Here is an 18,522-nt window from a genome sequence, read left to right as displayed (position 1 = left end):
TACATAAGGGAGGGAAATTCTGAGCCACTGGTACTTCAGAATCCTTTATTCAAAGACTTAGAAGCATTTTTCATAGAATTGTCAGGAAATAGCCAAGTGACTGATGAAATATAGCCAACACAATGTACTATTTCACTTCTTATTTTATTTGGGGTTTTTATGTGCATCATTTCCTGTCTTTAATTTTAATTCCACACCCTCTCACAAATGGAATCTCACAGATTTGTCCTCCCCTTTATTTTCCTGTAATAACATCATAGCAGTTTTCTCTGGCTATTCGCAATCTCTTTGTTCCCTTCACAGCTTTTCCCAGTCATAGAATGAAGAAATATATAAAAATAGGCCACAAGAAACTAGACACACTTGATCTGCACAGCAAAAAATAGAGCTCTTTAGCACCTGGCATTCTCAAGAGTGTTAATGAAGCTGGCAAGATAAGCCATGCTTTAACCCAAAATAAAACTCTTAGCCCTCAAAAGGAGGGTAAAGATGAATTTGAACCATCACAAAAATTTATGTGGACTCACAGCCTCTGTTGATTTCTTGCAAGGTGCAACTCCAGATATCTGGACAAGTAGGAGGGATTGTGTTTGACTTTGAAGGCAAAGACAGTGAGCTGGGATCAGGTTGTACAGCAGGAGATACACACAGCATGTCTCTGGGGAATGGGGGCTGTGGGGACTCTCATCTCTGCACAAACACTCACACAGGTGGGGCATTCAAGACTGAAAACAAGTAACACATCAGAAAAAAATTGGATCTACTCAAATCCCTGAGGGCAAAACACACATATACCTTGGTGCATGCAATTCCAAACATGCCAGAAGTACTAGTGGCTAGGTGTTAGATCCAACAAAAAAGGAGAGACTGAAAGGACAAACCAGCAAGAGGACAGCCTGACCTTGGAAGGCTTTTTTTCAGGAGCAAAAAACAATTTCACTGAGATAAATAGTTTGTGATAAATGAGAGCCTTGATAAGGCCCATTTAAAACTGCAAACACAGACTTTATGTTAAACTTTGCTATCTCAGATGTTCCAAAGAGACATAAGAGGCAAATTCCCAAGTAGGAAATGCTACAAAACAGAAGATTTATAAAGAGAGAATGGAAACCTATCAAGGGACTGTGTGGGGTTTTTCATAAGAGAATACTTCAGGAGAAGGAATAAAATCTGGGCATTTTATTTTCATAATTTCCTTATTTCTGAAAGCCAAACAGCTAGGAAGATAATGTTAAGATTGTATCTTTATTAGTGTACTGAAGTCCCAGGCTGCTGGAGTTAGTAGAAATATATAATTAACAGAAAACTAGAGATCCTCCTCCACACACACACAAACAATACAGTCTTAATGCTGCAAATCTTCCTGCCTCTTCAATTCAATACATCTTTTGTTGTTTCATTCAGTATGGGTTTCACTCAATCATTGCCACTCTCCTGGATGATATTTACCCTGCAACCTCTTCTGAATCAAGATGGTATCACAATTCTGTCTTTTAGGAAGAATTCTGAACAATTATTTCAGCAACATTAGATGGAAAATGGAGCAGGAAATAGTCTCTTGACTTTGAAAGCTGCATATGAAATTATCAAGACACACATAGAAAGGATAAGGAAACAAAAAAAAATCAAAAGAGAATAGAGGTTCACTGAGCAAACAGTCTTGTTGCACCCCAGTAGGATCCCCAGGCTATGCAGGGCATGGAAACCACACTGCCCTGGGCAGACTGTGGGAGACAGCCCAGTCTGGTACAGGTACTGTTCAGATGGAATATGTCCCTCCTTGTGTCAGGATATGAGAAGAGAGAGATGCTGCAGAGAAAGAGGTGAAAAGAGTAAGCTCATTACAGAGCTTGCTTATTTATTTGTATTTATAGCTATAGTTACACACAAATACACCACTCCCCAAAAAAAGAAGTTTAGACAGGCTAGTAGATAAAACTTTGTCTGATTGGTTAGCTTTGAAATGGAAGAACTTTAAATTGTCATCCCTTAACAACATGCACCACCCATAAATTCTGTCTTATGTTACTATGTTTGGAAATAATCCACATTTTCAGCTATTTCTGAAAATACACAAAGCCAGAGGAGTCCAAAGTAATTATTTATCTGATACCCTTAATGACTAGTTGTTGTACAAACAGTATATAGATCCTTTGGAACTGCCATTTGCAACTGGAGAGTACCACAGAAACCAGTAAACAAGACAACTTTCTGATTCAGCTGCCCTTGGAAATGCAGAACATAGAAACATTTTCTAAAACATCTTCAATGAAGTGGACATCTGACAATGAAAGAGCAGAGAAAATAAACCATCCAAGCACCAGCTTGTTAAAATAGAGGAAATGACAGAACTAAGATTCAGTAGTTTCAAAGGCTTTGGACACCCTGAGAACTCAGTCCAACATCCTAAGGGGATCTGATTTAAATACTCAGAAAGCGTTTACTTTGAAGATATCTTCCACAGTGTGACAAAACCTTGACTGCAGAAAAAATACAGCTTACCCTGAACTCCAAGGGAAAGACTATCAACTCAGGCATAGCCCAGGAGATTGAGATATAAATGGAGCAACAGCGTGAAACATTGTGAACGGTGTGAAATACAGTGTGAAATATTACACTCATTAAAAAGCAGTATGCTTCAAAGCCTATCCCTTTATCAACCCTCATCTATAATTTGACAACAAACAGGCTTCTGTAAGGATACTATTTCCTTTTAAAGTGACTGCAGATTACAAGGTTAATTTTGACTACAATTCTGACATTAATGCCTTGTTGGGAAAACCAGATTATTCAAAACAAATTTCTCCAGTGAGGTCTCAGTTAATGTAAATTGACAAACCACTGTATATTGAAAACATAACATTAACTTACTGTTGATAAATAATCTAGTTTGGAAGAGAAGCAGTATTCTTAGCTGTTAAAAAAAAATGTCATAAATATGTATTTAGCACAATAGAAAGAAGAGTTCCAAGTAAGGGACTCAATGAAGTGTAATAAATCTGTTCAAAATGGAGAGTATAAGCACTTACTGAAGAGCCCCACTTAAAAAAAGTCCTTTGAACTGATCTAAAATAAAAGATATTATCCTTGCAAGCACTAAGTTCATACAAAGACTTAGTTTTATATTCATACAAAGCTTTTATTGCCACAAATACTCAGTTTATCTGATTGGCAATGTAACCAAGTTGCTCCTGTATTTGGAAGGCTGTCCTCATCCAAATCCAATTAGGCCATGGAAAACAATCTTTCCCCCAAATGGGAGTTATATTGAACCTAATTATTTTCAAATCCCCAGCAATTAAGATACACACTGGTACATAAAAGTCCACACATTCAGAAGTTACAAAGCCACCCGTCCCTGTGCCTTAGTCTTAACTTTGTAGTCTCCTGGTAGCCTCATTATATAATGGGAATTACAGGATGCATAGAAAGGCTTGTGATGAAGTGCTCAGCATAAGGACCTACATTACACTGAGAGTTCCTTTGTATGTTTGGGGTTTTTTTAGTCCATCTCTGTACTTACTTCAGGCAACATAGGAATTGTATTCAGGAAGCATTCCCAACTGTTCTCAACCTCTATTTTGTCTTTTCTCTTCATTTTATTTTTAACTTCAGCTTTTATTTCACGCTCTTTCCTCTCTTTCTTTCCTGTGTTCTCGCTATTGTAAATGAGACAAATAGAAAGCCATGGGATTCTACCCACATCTATTTCTCCATTTGTCCTGCTGCTATTTTTGACCCGTCTCACTGTTTGAAATCCTGCACACAGCATTCAACACAATCTTAGAGAGCTCTCGAGGTTCACGTTGAAAAACCATTTAAAGAAAATGCATTAACTTTTCAGGAATACTAGAATTCTCTGTGAGACACTTCAAACCTTTTTACTTCTGTAGTACCCCTTGTTGGGCTGCCTCATGTCTTACAGCTGCATTGAAGGCTCCTCCTGCCTCATCTCACTCGGTGTGGGCTCTCTAATATTGGTATTACCATCCAAACCCTCCTGTTTTGTTGCACAGTGACCTATATATATATAGAAATGCACTGATCACATACTTACAAAGGGCATAACCTCTTAAAGCACAGCTATAGGAAGTCTCAGGGTACAGATTTTAGTGCACTCTGAGCAATGTCAGCAGAAAGATAAGATAATACGGATCAAAAGTCAACAGAAATAAACCCCACAATATTCATGGTAGCTTCTTATATCCAATTTAGACCTGTCTTCAAGTTTTACATCTCCTCCTCAGAGCTTTTCCTCTCTAATAGTTAAGATCAGCTCCTTGTCCCTAAGCAAGGAGTAGCTTTAGAAGAGACAGGTGGGCACAGAGGCAGTACAGTTGAGAAGATTCAGGTATACTCAGGGTCCAGTTGCTACAGCCAGACAAACTGGTACTAAAAACAAGATACATTATTTAATGAAGGGGTAATCAACTCTGAAACAAATGGATCAAAAAACATCAGATCACAAGACTGGGACAACATTTTCCAAAATCCATTTGCATTACTGTAGGTTTTTAACAACAAGACTAAAGATTTTTTTCCACTTCTGATGCAGTTCAAGTAGGAATTAGTTAATCTAAACTCTGCAATTTAGGAGCACGTAAACCTCTTCCAGCTTTACTATCTATGACCTATAAAATTGGAGATGACTGAACAGATTTCAGGTCCCATATTAACACAAAAGTATTACTTTCTTTAAATATTCCCTCAGCTTAATGCAAGTCCTTAACTTGTCCCAGTATCTGCCCTTGCCCCCCAAAGACACCCTGGTACAGCATCAGGTACCTTGCCTGGAAGACTGAATTGAAAAGGGGACTCACAAGGGATGGGTCACCTGGTAAACATTTCCAGCTCTTCTGAAGGGAGCTACAGGGGTTAGAAGGATCCAGCCAACAGGCTGAACAGCACTGGGAATTTTGCTCACAGAGGGCAACTGGAAATCAGTACCCTAAGTTTCAGTTTGGCTGAAATACTAGTTCAAAATGTCAGCACTTAAGACTTTGGGGTACTTGCATTGCTGTCTGCTCATTACACCATCCTTGATCTGCCTCTTTATAGCTCAATGGCATCACCCTTTGATGTATTTACCAGAAGTTTTGAGGACAGTACAACCGACTCAATTACCTTTTGTAAAGCAAGAAACCCAGTTTATTCATTTGATAACCTGTTTGATATCCAAAACACACTGTATTTTTGTCCTCTCTTAGGGCAACTATCTCTGGTAAACTTGAGCCATTTCTTTTCTACTGACTATGCTTTATAGCTTCTTTTAATCCAACAGCTTGTAGTAGTTCTGTGGGTTCTGATGGTAGGTCCCTGTATACCATCTCAGTGGTGGCAAGCTAGTGAAAGCTATTGAAAAGAAACAAAAGCAAAGTAAAAAGCCACCAGTAAAAGGACCATGCCCTTTAAAGACTTTGGGAAAGGCAACTGGGCCCTGCTCCTTGATGAAACAGCACACTGATGACAGGAACATCACCATAAAAAAAAACACAGTTCCCAACTGTGGAATACAATGGTCCCAGGCTAGAAGGAGCAGGGAAGGTGAGAAGCATTTCTCCTGATGAGATGCTAACAGACTAGGAGCTAGCTAGAATCCAGAAGGAAGCAGAAGGTGAGGGCTATAGAAACACTTCCAGCTATTTAGGTCACAGCATGAAGATCTGGGCATGACCTAAACACATTCCAACTTTCTTCTCTTCCTCTCCACCTTTTCTTTGCCACCTTCCCAAACATCTCAAACAGAAGATGGGGACTAGCCAGCAAGCCCTCTGTTATCTGCACCCACTGCTCAGACTACAGAGTTCTTGTCTGAGACCAAAACAAGCTCAAGGACACTAAAGATGGCCTGAGATATCTCTAGCAGTTTATTTTAGGCTCAATTAAAAAGTTCTTCTTGTTCAGTTTGTAAAATAAAGTTAGAGGCAAGGACACACTACAAATTGGTTTACAAAACCAGGTGAAATCATTCTGAAATCTACTGTACTTATATCAGCAGTTACATGTCATCTGTTCTTACCTTCCTGCCCAACATTTAGTTACAGTAAGCCTAAGGAATCACAAGCAATGACCATGCACTGTGTAATTTGTTCTACTCTGCATGCAGTTCCACACCACATGCACAGAACATATCAAACTTCAAAGGCCAACAAGAACAATCAACTTCTGAAAATACAGTTTAAACTCTGAAACAGAACTAGTTACTGCACAATTCTTCACTGAAACACACACACACAGGGAAACACTACTTGTGATCAAAGGCAAAAAGAAAACTATCAGAAGTTTTTCAAGCTCTGCCCTACATTTCAGTATGTAATTACATTAACAGATCACAACTCCCAGTTTTCCAATTTGTTTCTTACCACATAGCAGGCCTGAGCATATGACTCTCTATACCTTGCAATCCAGAGCATATGACTCTCTATACCTTGCAATCCAGAGCATATGACTCTCTATACCTTGCAACCCAGAGCATATGACTCTCTATACCTTGCAACCCAGAGCATATGACTCTCTATACCTTGCAACCCTTTGGTGAAAAATACGTAATAGTAACACATTTGTTTTGTATGGATCAATACTCATTTGGTTGTAATCCAGATTAAGAGCTGTTAATGTAAATAATGGGGTTTTTTTTCCCTATGGATATGATAATTAATTATTAATTTAGCAGAGCTATTTGAAAGAAACTGCAAAAGAGAACCAGGATTACTGCAATCTACCAAACAATAGGCATTTAAAATGTGGGCAATGAAGATCTGTCTTTGCCATCCTTATTACACTAATGTCTTCCTTTTTCCATGTTAAATACACCTGCTAGTGTATCAAACAGGTTCGTGTTATCCACGTTCAGATGACAAATATACAGGGCTATAATACATACTTGTGTCCCTTTTGCTTCTATTAAGTAACATATGATAAAAATAGAACAAATCATCGCATGCTGCTGACAGGTTTGTAGCTTTATAAGCCTTTTGATTTACTGCCTCTTCTTATTCCTGCTTTTATCTTCCTAAATATGATTTTTCCCTACCTTGAGAAGGATTCTGCAGGCATTTGAATGACAAAAATCAAAATTACTAAATGGTTCCCCAAACCAAAATAAATAAGTAAACAAATAGAATATTCATTGGGCCAGCTAACATTTAAAAAGAAACATTTGCAGCTGAAAAAACAAGGTTGCTGACCTCAATCACTCCGATCTAATTAAAGAAAATGGGGTAGAAAAGCAATTTTACCACAAACCAACTAATATCCTTGTGTTTGGAAAGACCTCTTCTGCTTTACTCTACAGTTAAATGCACGTTTCTTAAGATGTTTACAGTCACAATTCCAATAAAAACAAATACTTTTACTCGCACTCGAAAAGTGGTTTATTTAAAAGCAATTGCTCAGTGTGGCTTGAGTATATTTTAAAGGATAAGCCTACTATATTAGCAGATTTTCAATATTAGAAAACCAAAAAAGAAGCAAAATCCGTGTGAAAGCACAGACAAACCATCACACATACATATCTCTGTGTAATTATAGAGGAATACAGGAACTCTGACTTGAAGCCTAGCAACAGTATCCAAGTATTAGTTAGTCTGCTAATCAACTACCAAAAACTCACATACCAGCTCAATGTGTTTCATTTTTTTTTTTCTAAAGCAAAAAGCAAACAAAAATAAACTAAAAGGATCCTATTGCTTCTGGCTTCAGAGCTGCTGGAGGACAAGAGGTACAATATAAAACAAACCTTGTTCACTTGAAGAAGAACAACCCATGTCATTTAATCCATTTGAAAATTCATCTCAAAGAACCAAGGCAAAAGAGAGACTTAAAAATAGGTTATCCAAGTCAAAGGATTATCAGCTTGCAACATACTTAATATCTGCATATCTCTATCTAATGAAAGCTTCAACATCCTTACATATATTGTTTGGTTTTGTATGTCCATCCTATAGAAGCCATAGTAAATTCTGCACAGCGAATGCTTCCCAAATCTGCTGTGCTCATTTACTCACAGACAGCTGTGGGCTGGATGAAAACAACCAGGGATTAACTTTCCTATTCATCACGTCTTTTAATCCATTACTTTCTCTTAGTTTGCAATAAATAAATGCATAAAGTTAACTGATAGATGTGCTACAGTTAGTTAAAGAAAAGGAAGAGGTTTAAAAAGGGACGTTATTTTTTTACCAATGTGTAACTGCTGTACTGTACATCAGGAGCATATGTAACGTCTCCCTCAAAGCAGCAGAGAAGATGGAGCAATAGTCACTGAGCTGCAATATGCTTCTGGCTTCCAAAGACTTTCAAAGTAAGTGATAATTAAAATAAGCTACTTTCATGTTGTTGTTATTCCATAAAAACCCCTAATTTAAGGGCATAATGAACTGACATCTGAGAAGCCATGCTAAGTATTTCATGCTGCCTGTAAAAGAAGTTTCTAAGTACTTTATGGGGATAGGTTTTCCTTCTTTATGAAAAATACTGTTTTATTTTACTTCAAACAGGATTATTTCCTAAATGATAAAGCAATTTTTATTCACCTTTCAAACATCTGTCAAGAAAACAAAAGGGATTCCCTGATGTTTAGAACCTCATAAAAGAAGCAGAGACAATGAAATCTGGATCTTGTTTTTAATCCTTTCCTCAGATCCTTTTCTCCCCTCCCTTCTGAAGCCTTTCTCTTTTATGCTTGATTTGGTCTTACAGAACTGCATCATCCCTGTCTGAATAAGACTAATGTGGACTTTCTCTGTTAATGACAGCAAGGTGTCTCTTTTGTACAAGAATCATTTGCAAGGCTTCTTTTCTTTTCTCAGCACCCAGTAAAGAAATGAACAGTTATCTGTGCTAAATACTTCTCATGCCACCATTTCAACAAACTGGTCACTCAGACACCTAATGTACTTCCTGAGACGGAAAGATTAATTGGAAATTGATGGCAGGAGAAAGAGTATGGTAAGGAAGGAGCTGATAGAATCACACAGTCATAGGATGGTAGGGGTTGGAAGGGACCTTTAGAGATCATCTAGTCCAACCCTCCTGCAGAAGCAGGTTCATCTAGATCAGGTCACATAGGAACATGTCCAGGTGGGTCTTGAAGACCTCCAAGGAAGACAGAGCATGTGGGAGAGAACCCACACAGCTTCTAGGTTTCAGAGGAAAAGGTTGAATGTTTTAATAGGACAGAATACTGAACAGATTTTTATGCTGGTATCAGGGCAAAGCAGAAGCAAGTTCTACAAAACTCCAGTTTGCTGGGAGATACAAGGGCTTACAGCCAAACAGGAATATAAGTGCTTGGTGTGACCTTGCCTGCACACTGATGCACTGTAGATCAGTCATGAGAACAGTCAGTAGGGTTCAGATCCCAGGTCTCCCACATCAACAGATTTCACTCTTATTTCATCTTTTGCTTCCTCTGTGAATTCATCCCAGAGGCAGAGAGCTGCACCCATCCAGAATGAGGATGTGAGAGAAATCAGGCTTTCTCCAGACTGAAGAAAAACACAGAGTTCGGTAGGTAGGACCTTTGTGGTACGTGATCTTCAACCAAAGCACTGCTGTTCCAAGTACATCTACCAGCTCTGAGACCTCCTGATGGGTTTCAAACCCTAAATGACCTTATCTGTCTTAAAACACACTCAGGTTAGCCAACTCAATGGTCTCCATAGCATAATTTTATGTAGCTGAGAAACCTTACTGGCAAAACATCTTTTTTCCTTTTTTTTTCAGGTGACTAGGTAGGGACTCCTTGGATTAATCAGGTTGCCAATAGCATCTACATCTTCCACTCCTGATACAAACTTTCATACACTTTGCTTCTACAAAAGGAAAACAGACTTGATCTCTTTGACAAAACACATATGCTCACATTGGCCCTAAGTAGATGCATTTATCTGGCAAGATCTGAGTGAGACACTACACACCTTAGAAGAACATCTCTCTCTTAACAGTCAGATGTCACATTACTCCATGGGTCATTTATTTTTGCCTTCTTTAGCTCTAAAATAGGTACTTTCATGTTTTTCTTCTATTTTTACAGAACAGTGTGAAGTCTTAAGATATTCCAGAGATCCTTATTTTATATGTGTCTCAGTTTTCAGCATTTCAACACATTTGTCTAATGAAAGTGCTTTATAATTAAATAAAAACAAACTACAATCTTCATGGGTTCTGATCTATAAAACAAGCATTTAATAGTTCTGTCATCAATTAGAGTTTTCTACTGCTAGAGGACACCCTGGTCATTTTCCACCTGAGATGCTTCTCCATCATCTTCAACAACAGAGACATTACCATCTGGCACAGATCCAATCCAAGGAAAAATAACCATAAAACACCCCGTCCTTTGAGATATGTCTCTTCTAAATTAAAGAATCCCAGGCTTTGAGTACAGTTTAAAAGGGTATTCTGTTCTAAATGCCAATGAAATGTAATTGGCAGGCAAAGGTGGAATAGCTAGTAATATGCCCAGTACATAAGCACATATGGGTTTTTTTCTGTGCAGCTCTTGTGAACCAGTGCACCAAGAGGTAGTGCTTTTGTAGTCCACCCACTGCAGACTTATCCTTGTACTCCACAGGCAGTGATACCCTCCTTCTGTGTGACCTACTCTAAGAGGTCCTGCTGTGGCAGGGGGATTGGACTGGATGATCTTTCAAGGTCCCTTCCAATCCTTAAGATTCTGTGATTCCGTGGAGAGGGTGAGCTACGATCTCTGCCACTGAATAAAGCAGCTCATTCACCACAATGCATAGCACAGGATCGTGAATCATAAGCTTTACATTGCTGCTCTTAGATCTTTATAATTGCAGCTTTGGCAACATTGCTTGGAACAGCTTTGTGACTACTGACAAACTGGAAGACACCCACATACTATCTTGTGCATTGAAAGTACAAGCGACTTCCTACTGCAATAGTTTGGGACAACAAAATTATCTAAGAATGATGTTAATTAGCACATGTCAAAACAGATGGACAGGATAATGTAGTTCCTCACTGTGCAGGATTTCAGAGTTCAAGCAAATATTATTTTTCATATTTAAGATACTTCAGTTGGAGAAACATAAAAACTTGTTTCTGTCACCAGATAAAACCTGCTCTTAAAGCAACAAAGTTAGGTCCAGCTTCCAACCATAAGCATCGATTAAAATTCTCCCATCCTGAAGACAACATGCAAGAAACTAAGCAGAATCTTTTTGTTTTGTAGTATTGCCACTCACATTACTTAGCTGTATATTAGGCTTGGATTTAAAAGGTATCTGTAGCTAAAAATACTGTGCATGAAGACAGCTAGAACTTAGAAGATTAGCTCACAAATCTTGGAAAAGCAACGTGGAGCTTTTCAAATGCATCAAGTGCAATGTGGAGTTTATTCAAACGAATCAAGAGCAATGTGTTTTTCCCCAATACATCACCAGCTCCTCCTTCTAATGACTGCTACTGTGAGTAATGATAAATATCATTGACAGGCTTACTATTAAATGATTGAACAGCTCATCATCTTTCAGCCTAAGCTGAAAGATGAAAGATGAAATCTCTCTTGAGACGTCATAGTACAATTTGTCCTTCGTGTGGATATTTCTCAAGCTCTTTGCTATTCCTTCCCACTCTGTTGCCTCTGGGCATAAGAAGGTACATTACTCAAATGATATACATTGGAATACATCCAAAACTACATGAATGGAGCAGATAAGCAGACAAGTAAGATGAATAAAAGCCAACTTGCTGAAGTTTTAAACGCTGACATCATTCTGCACATTCATCAGGTTTTCTGCTCAGGATATTGTTCTTGGATTTATTGTTTTTACAGAACTGGGAGACATTTCAGAAATAGACATTTCAATGACTTAACTTTTCTCTTTTTTTTTTTTAAGTAATAAATCTTAAGGGACAAATGTCCAGCTAAATCAAATTAGAAGGAAGGAAACAACATAACATAATGCTTCCTCTTTAAGACAAACCTTCTAATTAAAAACAGTTACCTACAATCCACCACCATCTTGAAAAAAGAATGTAAAAGTATGACAGAAGTACCAATATTTCAAGTGGAAAAAGGAAGACATCAGGAAAATTCAGAGACTGTTCCCACAGAAGATATTTTCTAAGCATTTTGCTAGAAATCACAAAATCCTACAGAAAACTTTTTTAAGTCAGCAAGAAGTAAGTTCTGCCTAAAGCCTCAGACATGTGGCTATCACTTGTTTCCTGGACTCTCATCCATCTACTTCATTCCTGCATTCCAATATCTCCCACACACTGACATAACTTGGAACTTGCACTGCTTGAGGGAAAGAAATAGTAGTGCAAAACTGGCCTGTCCAAAAAATTATGATGTGTAGTTTCATGGAAATCAGTCTGGAGGCTTCTGTTTTTAAGTGCACTGTGTTACTTTTGCTTTACAGTTACTCATATTGTAAGTATATGCATAATTAATGCTACCAACTCATCCCTTTACTAGCTTTTTCTTTCTTTTATTATACACAACTGTTTGTAAGAGAATAAAATCCATTTAGAGGAACATAAAATGTAATACTGTGCATAGTCTATGTGACTCCACACACACAACAAAATATCAGGAACATACAGAAATAAACATTTGAATCTAAACAGCCATTTCTTTTCATTTCAGCATCTTCACAAATGATAAAGCCATGAGCCATAGGGAAATGTAAACAATGAGATATTTGCCCTAATGGGAATAAGTGGTTCATTTTTAGTTCATTTTTTTACATCAGATTGCTTCCTTCCACACAGGATTTTTAACTGTACACCTGCAGATCATATGCAACTGGGAAGGGAAATGGAAAGGAGGCCTTAACCCAGAGGAATCTTTCACAGTCCTAGGTTTCATGTGAGCTGGCCTAGTTTTCCACATAAATTAAATACTTTCAAGTCATACATTTGCATCATTGACTTAAATCAATGCAGATAACTCCTGTTTCTAAAGGAATACTTTAGTTTTGGTCAACTTCAGCAACTTCTCAATGTTTCCAGGGAACTTCAATTAACTTGAATAAAGTATTTTAATTTATTTTAACTAAATTCTATTAGAAATCACTTTTTATCAATCTGGTTTTTGTTTTAATGGCAAAACTCTTTACATAAAAAGATCTTTTAAAAAGTCTTAAGGTCTCTTGTCAAGGTCCTTTAACACCTGTCACCAGCCTTCATCCAGTGCCACACACCAAACTCAGTGAGAAGAAATGGTTTTATGGATATGGATGGACAATTTCTGCCATACATTCACTTGATTGCAGAGAAGCATCTTTATCTTCTTCTGATCAATTACTCCTATTTGAGAGCTGCTTTAGGCTAGTGCCAAAACAACCTGCAAGAGCCAATTTGGCTCTTCCAGGTGTGTGGATGTGTATTTAGTCTGTTACAAACTACCTAATTTATGAAGCATCTACCACTCTCTTGCATTGCTTATCAGATTTTCAGTTTCAGAGCATATCTTGAAAACATTGCAGTTTTTCATCCAATTTTTACAGACAAGTTGCTTTGAAAACCCCCCTGAAATGATACTGTCAACATCCCTGCAGTCAAACCTCACAAAGAATCTGAATTAATGGCTTTGCAAAGCCCTGCTTAAACAGGTATCCCTTATTTTCAGCATGTGTCAATATCTTACTTACCTATATCAGCTTCCCTGTGGTTCTTGATATATTCAGCAAGTTCAAAATTTCCCGCTATTATAGCCACCTAAAGGACGGTAAAATAGCTACAATTAACATGTTGCCATCACTAATTAACTAGGAACACTTATTAACTAGGAAAATATGCACATTACATTGTTGACAACCATGGTGGAAACAGATTTTCAATGTACAGAGTAATCATTTATTATTTCTGCTCTGCAACTAGTACATTTCTGAAACAATGTTGAGAAGCAATATCTCAATCTACTTGTAAGCAGCACTGCCAGTCCCCCAGTGTCCCATTTAGTGAGAAGGCTGTGATTGTGGATGTCTCAGGAGACTGCTAGAAGAGCTTGTGCCTCTTCACATTGTGGCAGTCAAAACCAGCAGCGAACATTAAACACACCGTCCCCCAAAGCTCTGGGAGCTGTATGGATGTGTGGAGAATGCTACAGGAGCAGGCTCAGAGACACACATTGAAGATATTATTTCCCTTTAATTGCTACTTCCTCACCACTTACCTGAACAATGGCACTAGGAATGAGAATGCAATGTGTGTGGGATAACCAGTGAGGATGTACCGAGAACTACAAGTATTCAGGTAACAGTAAGACAGCAAAGACTGAAAATAGAAACTGGAAAAGCTCATGTATATGTATAGCATTTAAAGTGTTTTAATAAATACAGTTCTAAAAGAGTAACTTTCTCATGTATTTCCTTGTTGACAAACACAGATATCGAACTATTACTCTGAATTCTCATCTAAATGCACCGAAAGAGGAAAAAAAACCTCCACTGGATATGAGGAAAGTGATTTGGTTATGTCATTGCCATCTTCTCCCTTTTTCTTCTTCTATTTTTGCACTGGATATTGAGTAGTTACCTCTTCTGGCTCCATTTTGCAGCTTTATCTCATGACAAGCACTGTTCCCTCTAAAGGCACTGTGGCTTTCCTGGGGTATAAGCTGTACTCACCTTTCTCAGAAGCTTCTACATATACAGAGTCAAGACCAAAATACTTAAAAATGTATAAACATTTAAGGGCTCCCCTGGTTATAAGGCTAATGTCAACCATGAGAAATTACTGAAAACTCGTGGAAATTTCTGAGTTGATGACCAATTTCGGTTATCTGCTGGTTTGTACCACTCCAACAAATCTCAGGGATGAAGAATAATGCCAAGGGAGACTAAAGAACTGAAATGGTCTTAGGGAAGTGTACGAAGCACAGTTAATGCTCTCGGAGTGGAGTTATCACATATCCTACCTCAACACTAGAAGAAGCCTCACTGTAACACAGTATTATGATGATGATTTGCCACAGGCATGAGCACACTGTCTTAGAGAAAAAAGAACTCACTGCAACACTCCTAAATAAAACTAGATGGGAATGCTCAAAGCCAGATTATCATACCCTTTGCTCCCCTCTACAGCCCTCCTAGTGACCTCATTTAAGACTCAAGACTCCAATTGTATTAGCCCTTAAGCTTCAAGCTATTACTCATGAATCTTTTCTGCATGCAGCCCTGGAAATCTTTACAGAAGGACTCAGATTTAAAGAAATGGTTTCAAACACAGAAATTAACCTCCCAATTTATCCTTTGGTCCTAAGCAAGCAACTGTTGGTCTAAACAGAGACAGACTGAGTTGATTCAGGTTGTAAAGTCTACTGGCTAGTAAAGTACAAGCAAGACTTTAAAGAAATTACTATATTTCGTAACATATTATCAGAATAAGATTTTTAGACTAGCTATCAAAGCTGAAAACCAACTGAGTATATCACTTATCATGATTATGCCCTGAATCTAAGAGGGATTTTTAATGCTTTTCAGGTTGTGAAAATTGCAAATTGCTTATAGTTTCATTAAAAATTTCTACACAATGCAAAGTCTAAATATAGTAATAATGGGGTGGGTTTTTTCATTTCAAGTGTATCTGTTTCATGGCAGAAATACATCACACCTAGTAGTTACACTCAATAAACCTATACTTGTGTTTTGAAACAATCCTCAGTAGGCAGCCATGAGCATGCCATGTGCAGTGTAATCATTTTTGTCCTTTAAAGAACTAACCCACATGTAACATCACTATACCTACTAGTGAAAAATATGCACTTATTTTCTCATTATAATGTTAACAGTAAGGACAAGCTTTGCCTTGGGCATTTCTCAGTTGTGTTATTTCAAACATTGATTGATTCCTGGGAACAAATAATACTGGCTTCACTTAATCTCACTTCTGCTTTTAGACCACAGTTGAAAAAAAAATGAGTATTTCTTTTCATATATGCCATAAGACTTCTGGATGCTAAAAATATCTGCAACCATCAGGAAGGTCAGAGATAGAGAGAAATGGATGTACTCCCACCTCAACACCAACAGAGGCAAATGTCCACCTCAAAAGTACTATTCTAATGACTGGTAAAACAATCATTATTACAGAAACTACTCCTGAAATAAACTGCTTCTCAGCATGGATAATGTGTCAGAACCTGGCCTCCAGCCACCTCTGTGCAACCTCTAAACTCTCATTCATCAACGTCCCTGGCAAATGGCACTACGAAACTAACACCAGAGCTGTACAAATGATACGACTTCACATTCAGCATCCCGGCCTGGTTGAGGACCATAAAAGCAACATTTGTGTCTAGATCAAGGCATTCCTCTACATTATAAGCAAGCAATAATAACTCTCTCCAACATTACCCCTAATTAGCATGTAAAATTCAAACAGGGAATTCACCAGTGACAGGCAGCTTGCTAGACAGCAGCCATGGCACTCAAAGGAAAGAATGTTTGATACAGGATAGATTTTAAAACTCAAGTATAAACATGCTGTTCAAGTGATATACACATTTTATTACTTGGAGAAAAAAAAGAAAAGATACTGCCAGATAGCTGAGACAGCTCAGCAGAGAATTGTTCCTTTATTTGCTTCTAGATCAAACACTAGATTCATCAAGCTCAAGGAACCATTTCTCCCAATTTAATTTACTTCGATCTGTTAAAAACAGAATGTAAAACTCTACCAGCAAAAACGAAGGAAAAATATGTGAAGATCTAAAGAAAGCAGGAAAAAGTTAAAAAGTACAAATACTTCTTGGCATAGCATCAATGTACTTTGCTCGAATGTGATGGGTAAAGAGTGTGGGAGAAAGTGAAGTCAGAGAAAAATCGGAAAGACACGGAATTATACACGTTACATTTTTACAGTTGCAAGCTCAAAGTACAGCAACCACAGTCTCTTTTCCATCAAAATGTGTCTTCAACCAGTTATAGTGTGGTCAAATACAACTATAAACTTGAGTGCACTAGGACAAGTAAATGATCCTCACAAGAGCCAGGGCTTGAATGAAATTAAGGTGGGGTAAAGTCTCCCTTGATTAAGGGCAAAACTAAATCCAAATCTAACTGAAGTTACATTTGTACTAAAATTTGTGTTAAATTTCTCTGTACTTTATAAAACACCAATGTAGTACCCTTGTAGAAAATACTAGGGTTTAATTCTCTATATGCTTCATGACTTACATATTTTAAAGAGCTATATTTTGCTTCTTAGGATGCTCTGTAGCCAAGTGCTAGATTTTCAATTGAGAGGTCACTGCAGGAAAGAAGATTTTGTTTGGAGGGCTTTTTTTTCCAAAAAAAAGGACATCTCTCTTTTAGCAATGAAAAAGTAGCACAGCCAGAAAAACCATAGTGAAAGGTTTCTTCTCATTCCAGTAGGAACTGGATTCCAGTCATCAAAATGCATCACATGCATATTCACAGACATGAAATATTATGATGAAAGGCTGGAGGTAGCACTTCACAACTAGAGGCTATCTACAGATTCTGCTATGCTGAAGCTTCAAAAATTGCAGCTTTTTTTCTGCCTATACAGCAATCTTACTGTGATTCAGGTTCTTTAATTCATGCAGCCAACCTCCTTTCAATGCAGCCTTTTGCCACAGACATGTATCTTACAACAAAAAGCTGCATGCCCTTAGTCACATTATTCTGTATCCTGATAAAACCTGCTTGTGCATCTTCTCAAAAATATATTAAATCATTCATACACAATTTCCAATGAAACCTGCTCTTTTTTTCCCCTTTTACTCTGTTTTTAAAGAGCAGACTTACTTTGCATCAACCTCAGAATCAGAAAGTGCACCTGCAGTGTCACAGCACGGTGTCAAATCCAAGTCCAGCTGAAAAGCATAACTAAATAGTTCAAATACAGTGCTTTCAGACCTAAACCAGGATCTTTATCTGCCGCACTGACATTTTGGTTGGGATCTCTGCCATATATTCTACTGTACCATGCAGAGAATAGAAACTCTCTTGGGGTTTTTTTTTAGTCATCCTTACAGACAAATGTATATGAATTATAGTAACCAAAGTGAATCATTAATCAGCTCCCTCCTCTCTCAGTTTAATTGATGCCACTAAAGGGGTTAACAAAGGCACCTAATGATTTTCATATTGCATTTGGTAACATAATGACTGCCCTGAATAAGTGCATATGCTTATAAAAGAGAAATGAGAAGAAAGCCAAGTTAAGCAGAAAAACCTATCCTAGCAGGAGGTAACTTATACAAAATCAGAAGTAGGGCAAACCCATGCAGCGAGACTGGCAGTATCACCTCCTACTTCCATGATACTCTGTCTTCATAATGTCATCGTAACAAAAAGTTAATGGAGTCAGTGAAACAGGTCACAGCTGAGACACGTGCAGAAGGCTGTGAAGCACAAAGCCATGAGGGTCAATGACTCCCTGGGCAAGGCAGCAGAGAGGAGATAAGAGCTGGTTGTCACTGTCTGGGTGCGTAATGCAGAGTATAACCGTAAGCTGCATGTTTTATATCGATATTTTCTTGGTTGAAGCAAAGCTTGTTACAATCAACCCATT

At 37.9% G+C, this 18,522-nt stretch overlaps 1 protein-coding gene across 2 annotated transcripts in view; it reads right to left on the bottom strand.

Moving 5' to 3' along the window:
• The window catches only part of SHANK2 (SH3 and multiple ankyrin repeat domains 2), a 332,306-nt gene that overhangs the window by 239,690 nt on the left and 74,094 nt on the right, over positions 1-18,522 (bottom strand). For both annotated transcript variants that reach the window (XM_061999345.1, XM_061999344.1), the window contains exon 12: positions 13,632-13,698. In XM_061999345.1, coding sequence (XP_061855329.1) covers positions 13,632-13,698 — 67 coding nt within the window. The remainder of the gene's footprint in view (positions 1-13,631; positions 13,699-18,522) is intronic.

This window comes from Colius striatus, chromosome 7 (genome assembly GCF_028858725.1).
Source record: "Colius striatus isolate bColStr4 chromosome 7, bColStr4.1.hap1, whole genome shotgun sequence".
In the NCBI taxonomy this organism is placed as follows: Eukaryota; Metazoa; Chordata; class Aves; order Coliiformes; family Coliidae; genus Colius; species Colius striatus.
Note: the sequence above shows the minus strand (reverse complement) of the source record. Positions and strands in the feature narration are given on the sequence as shown.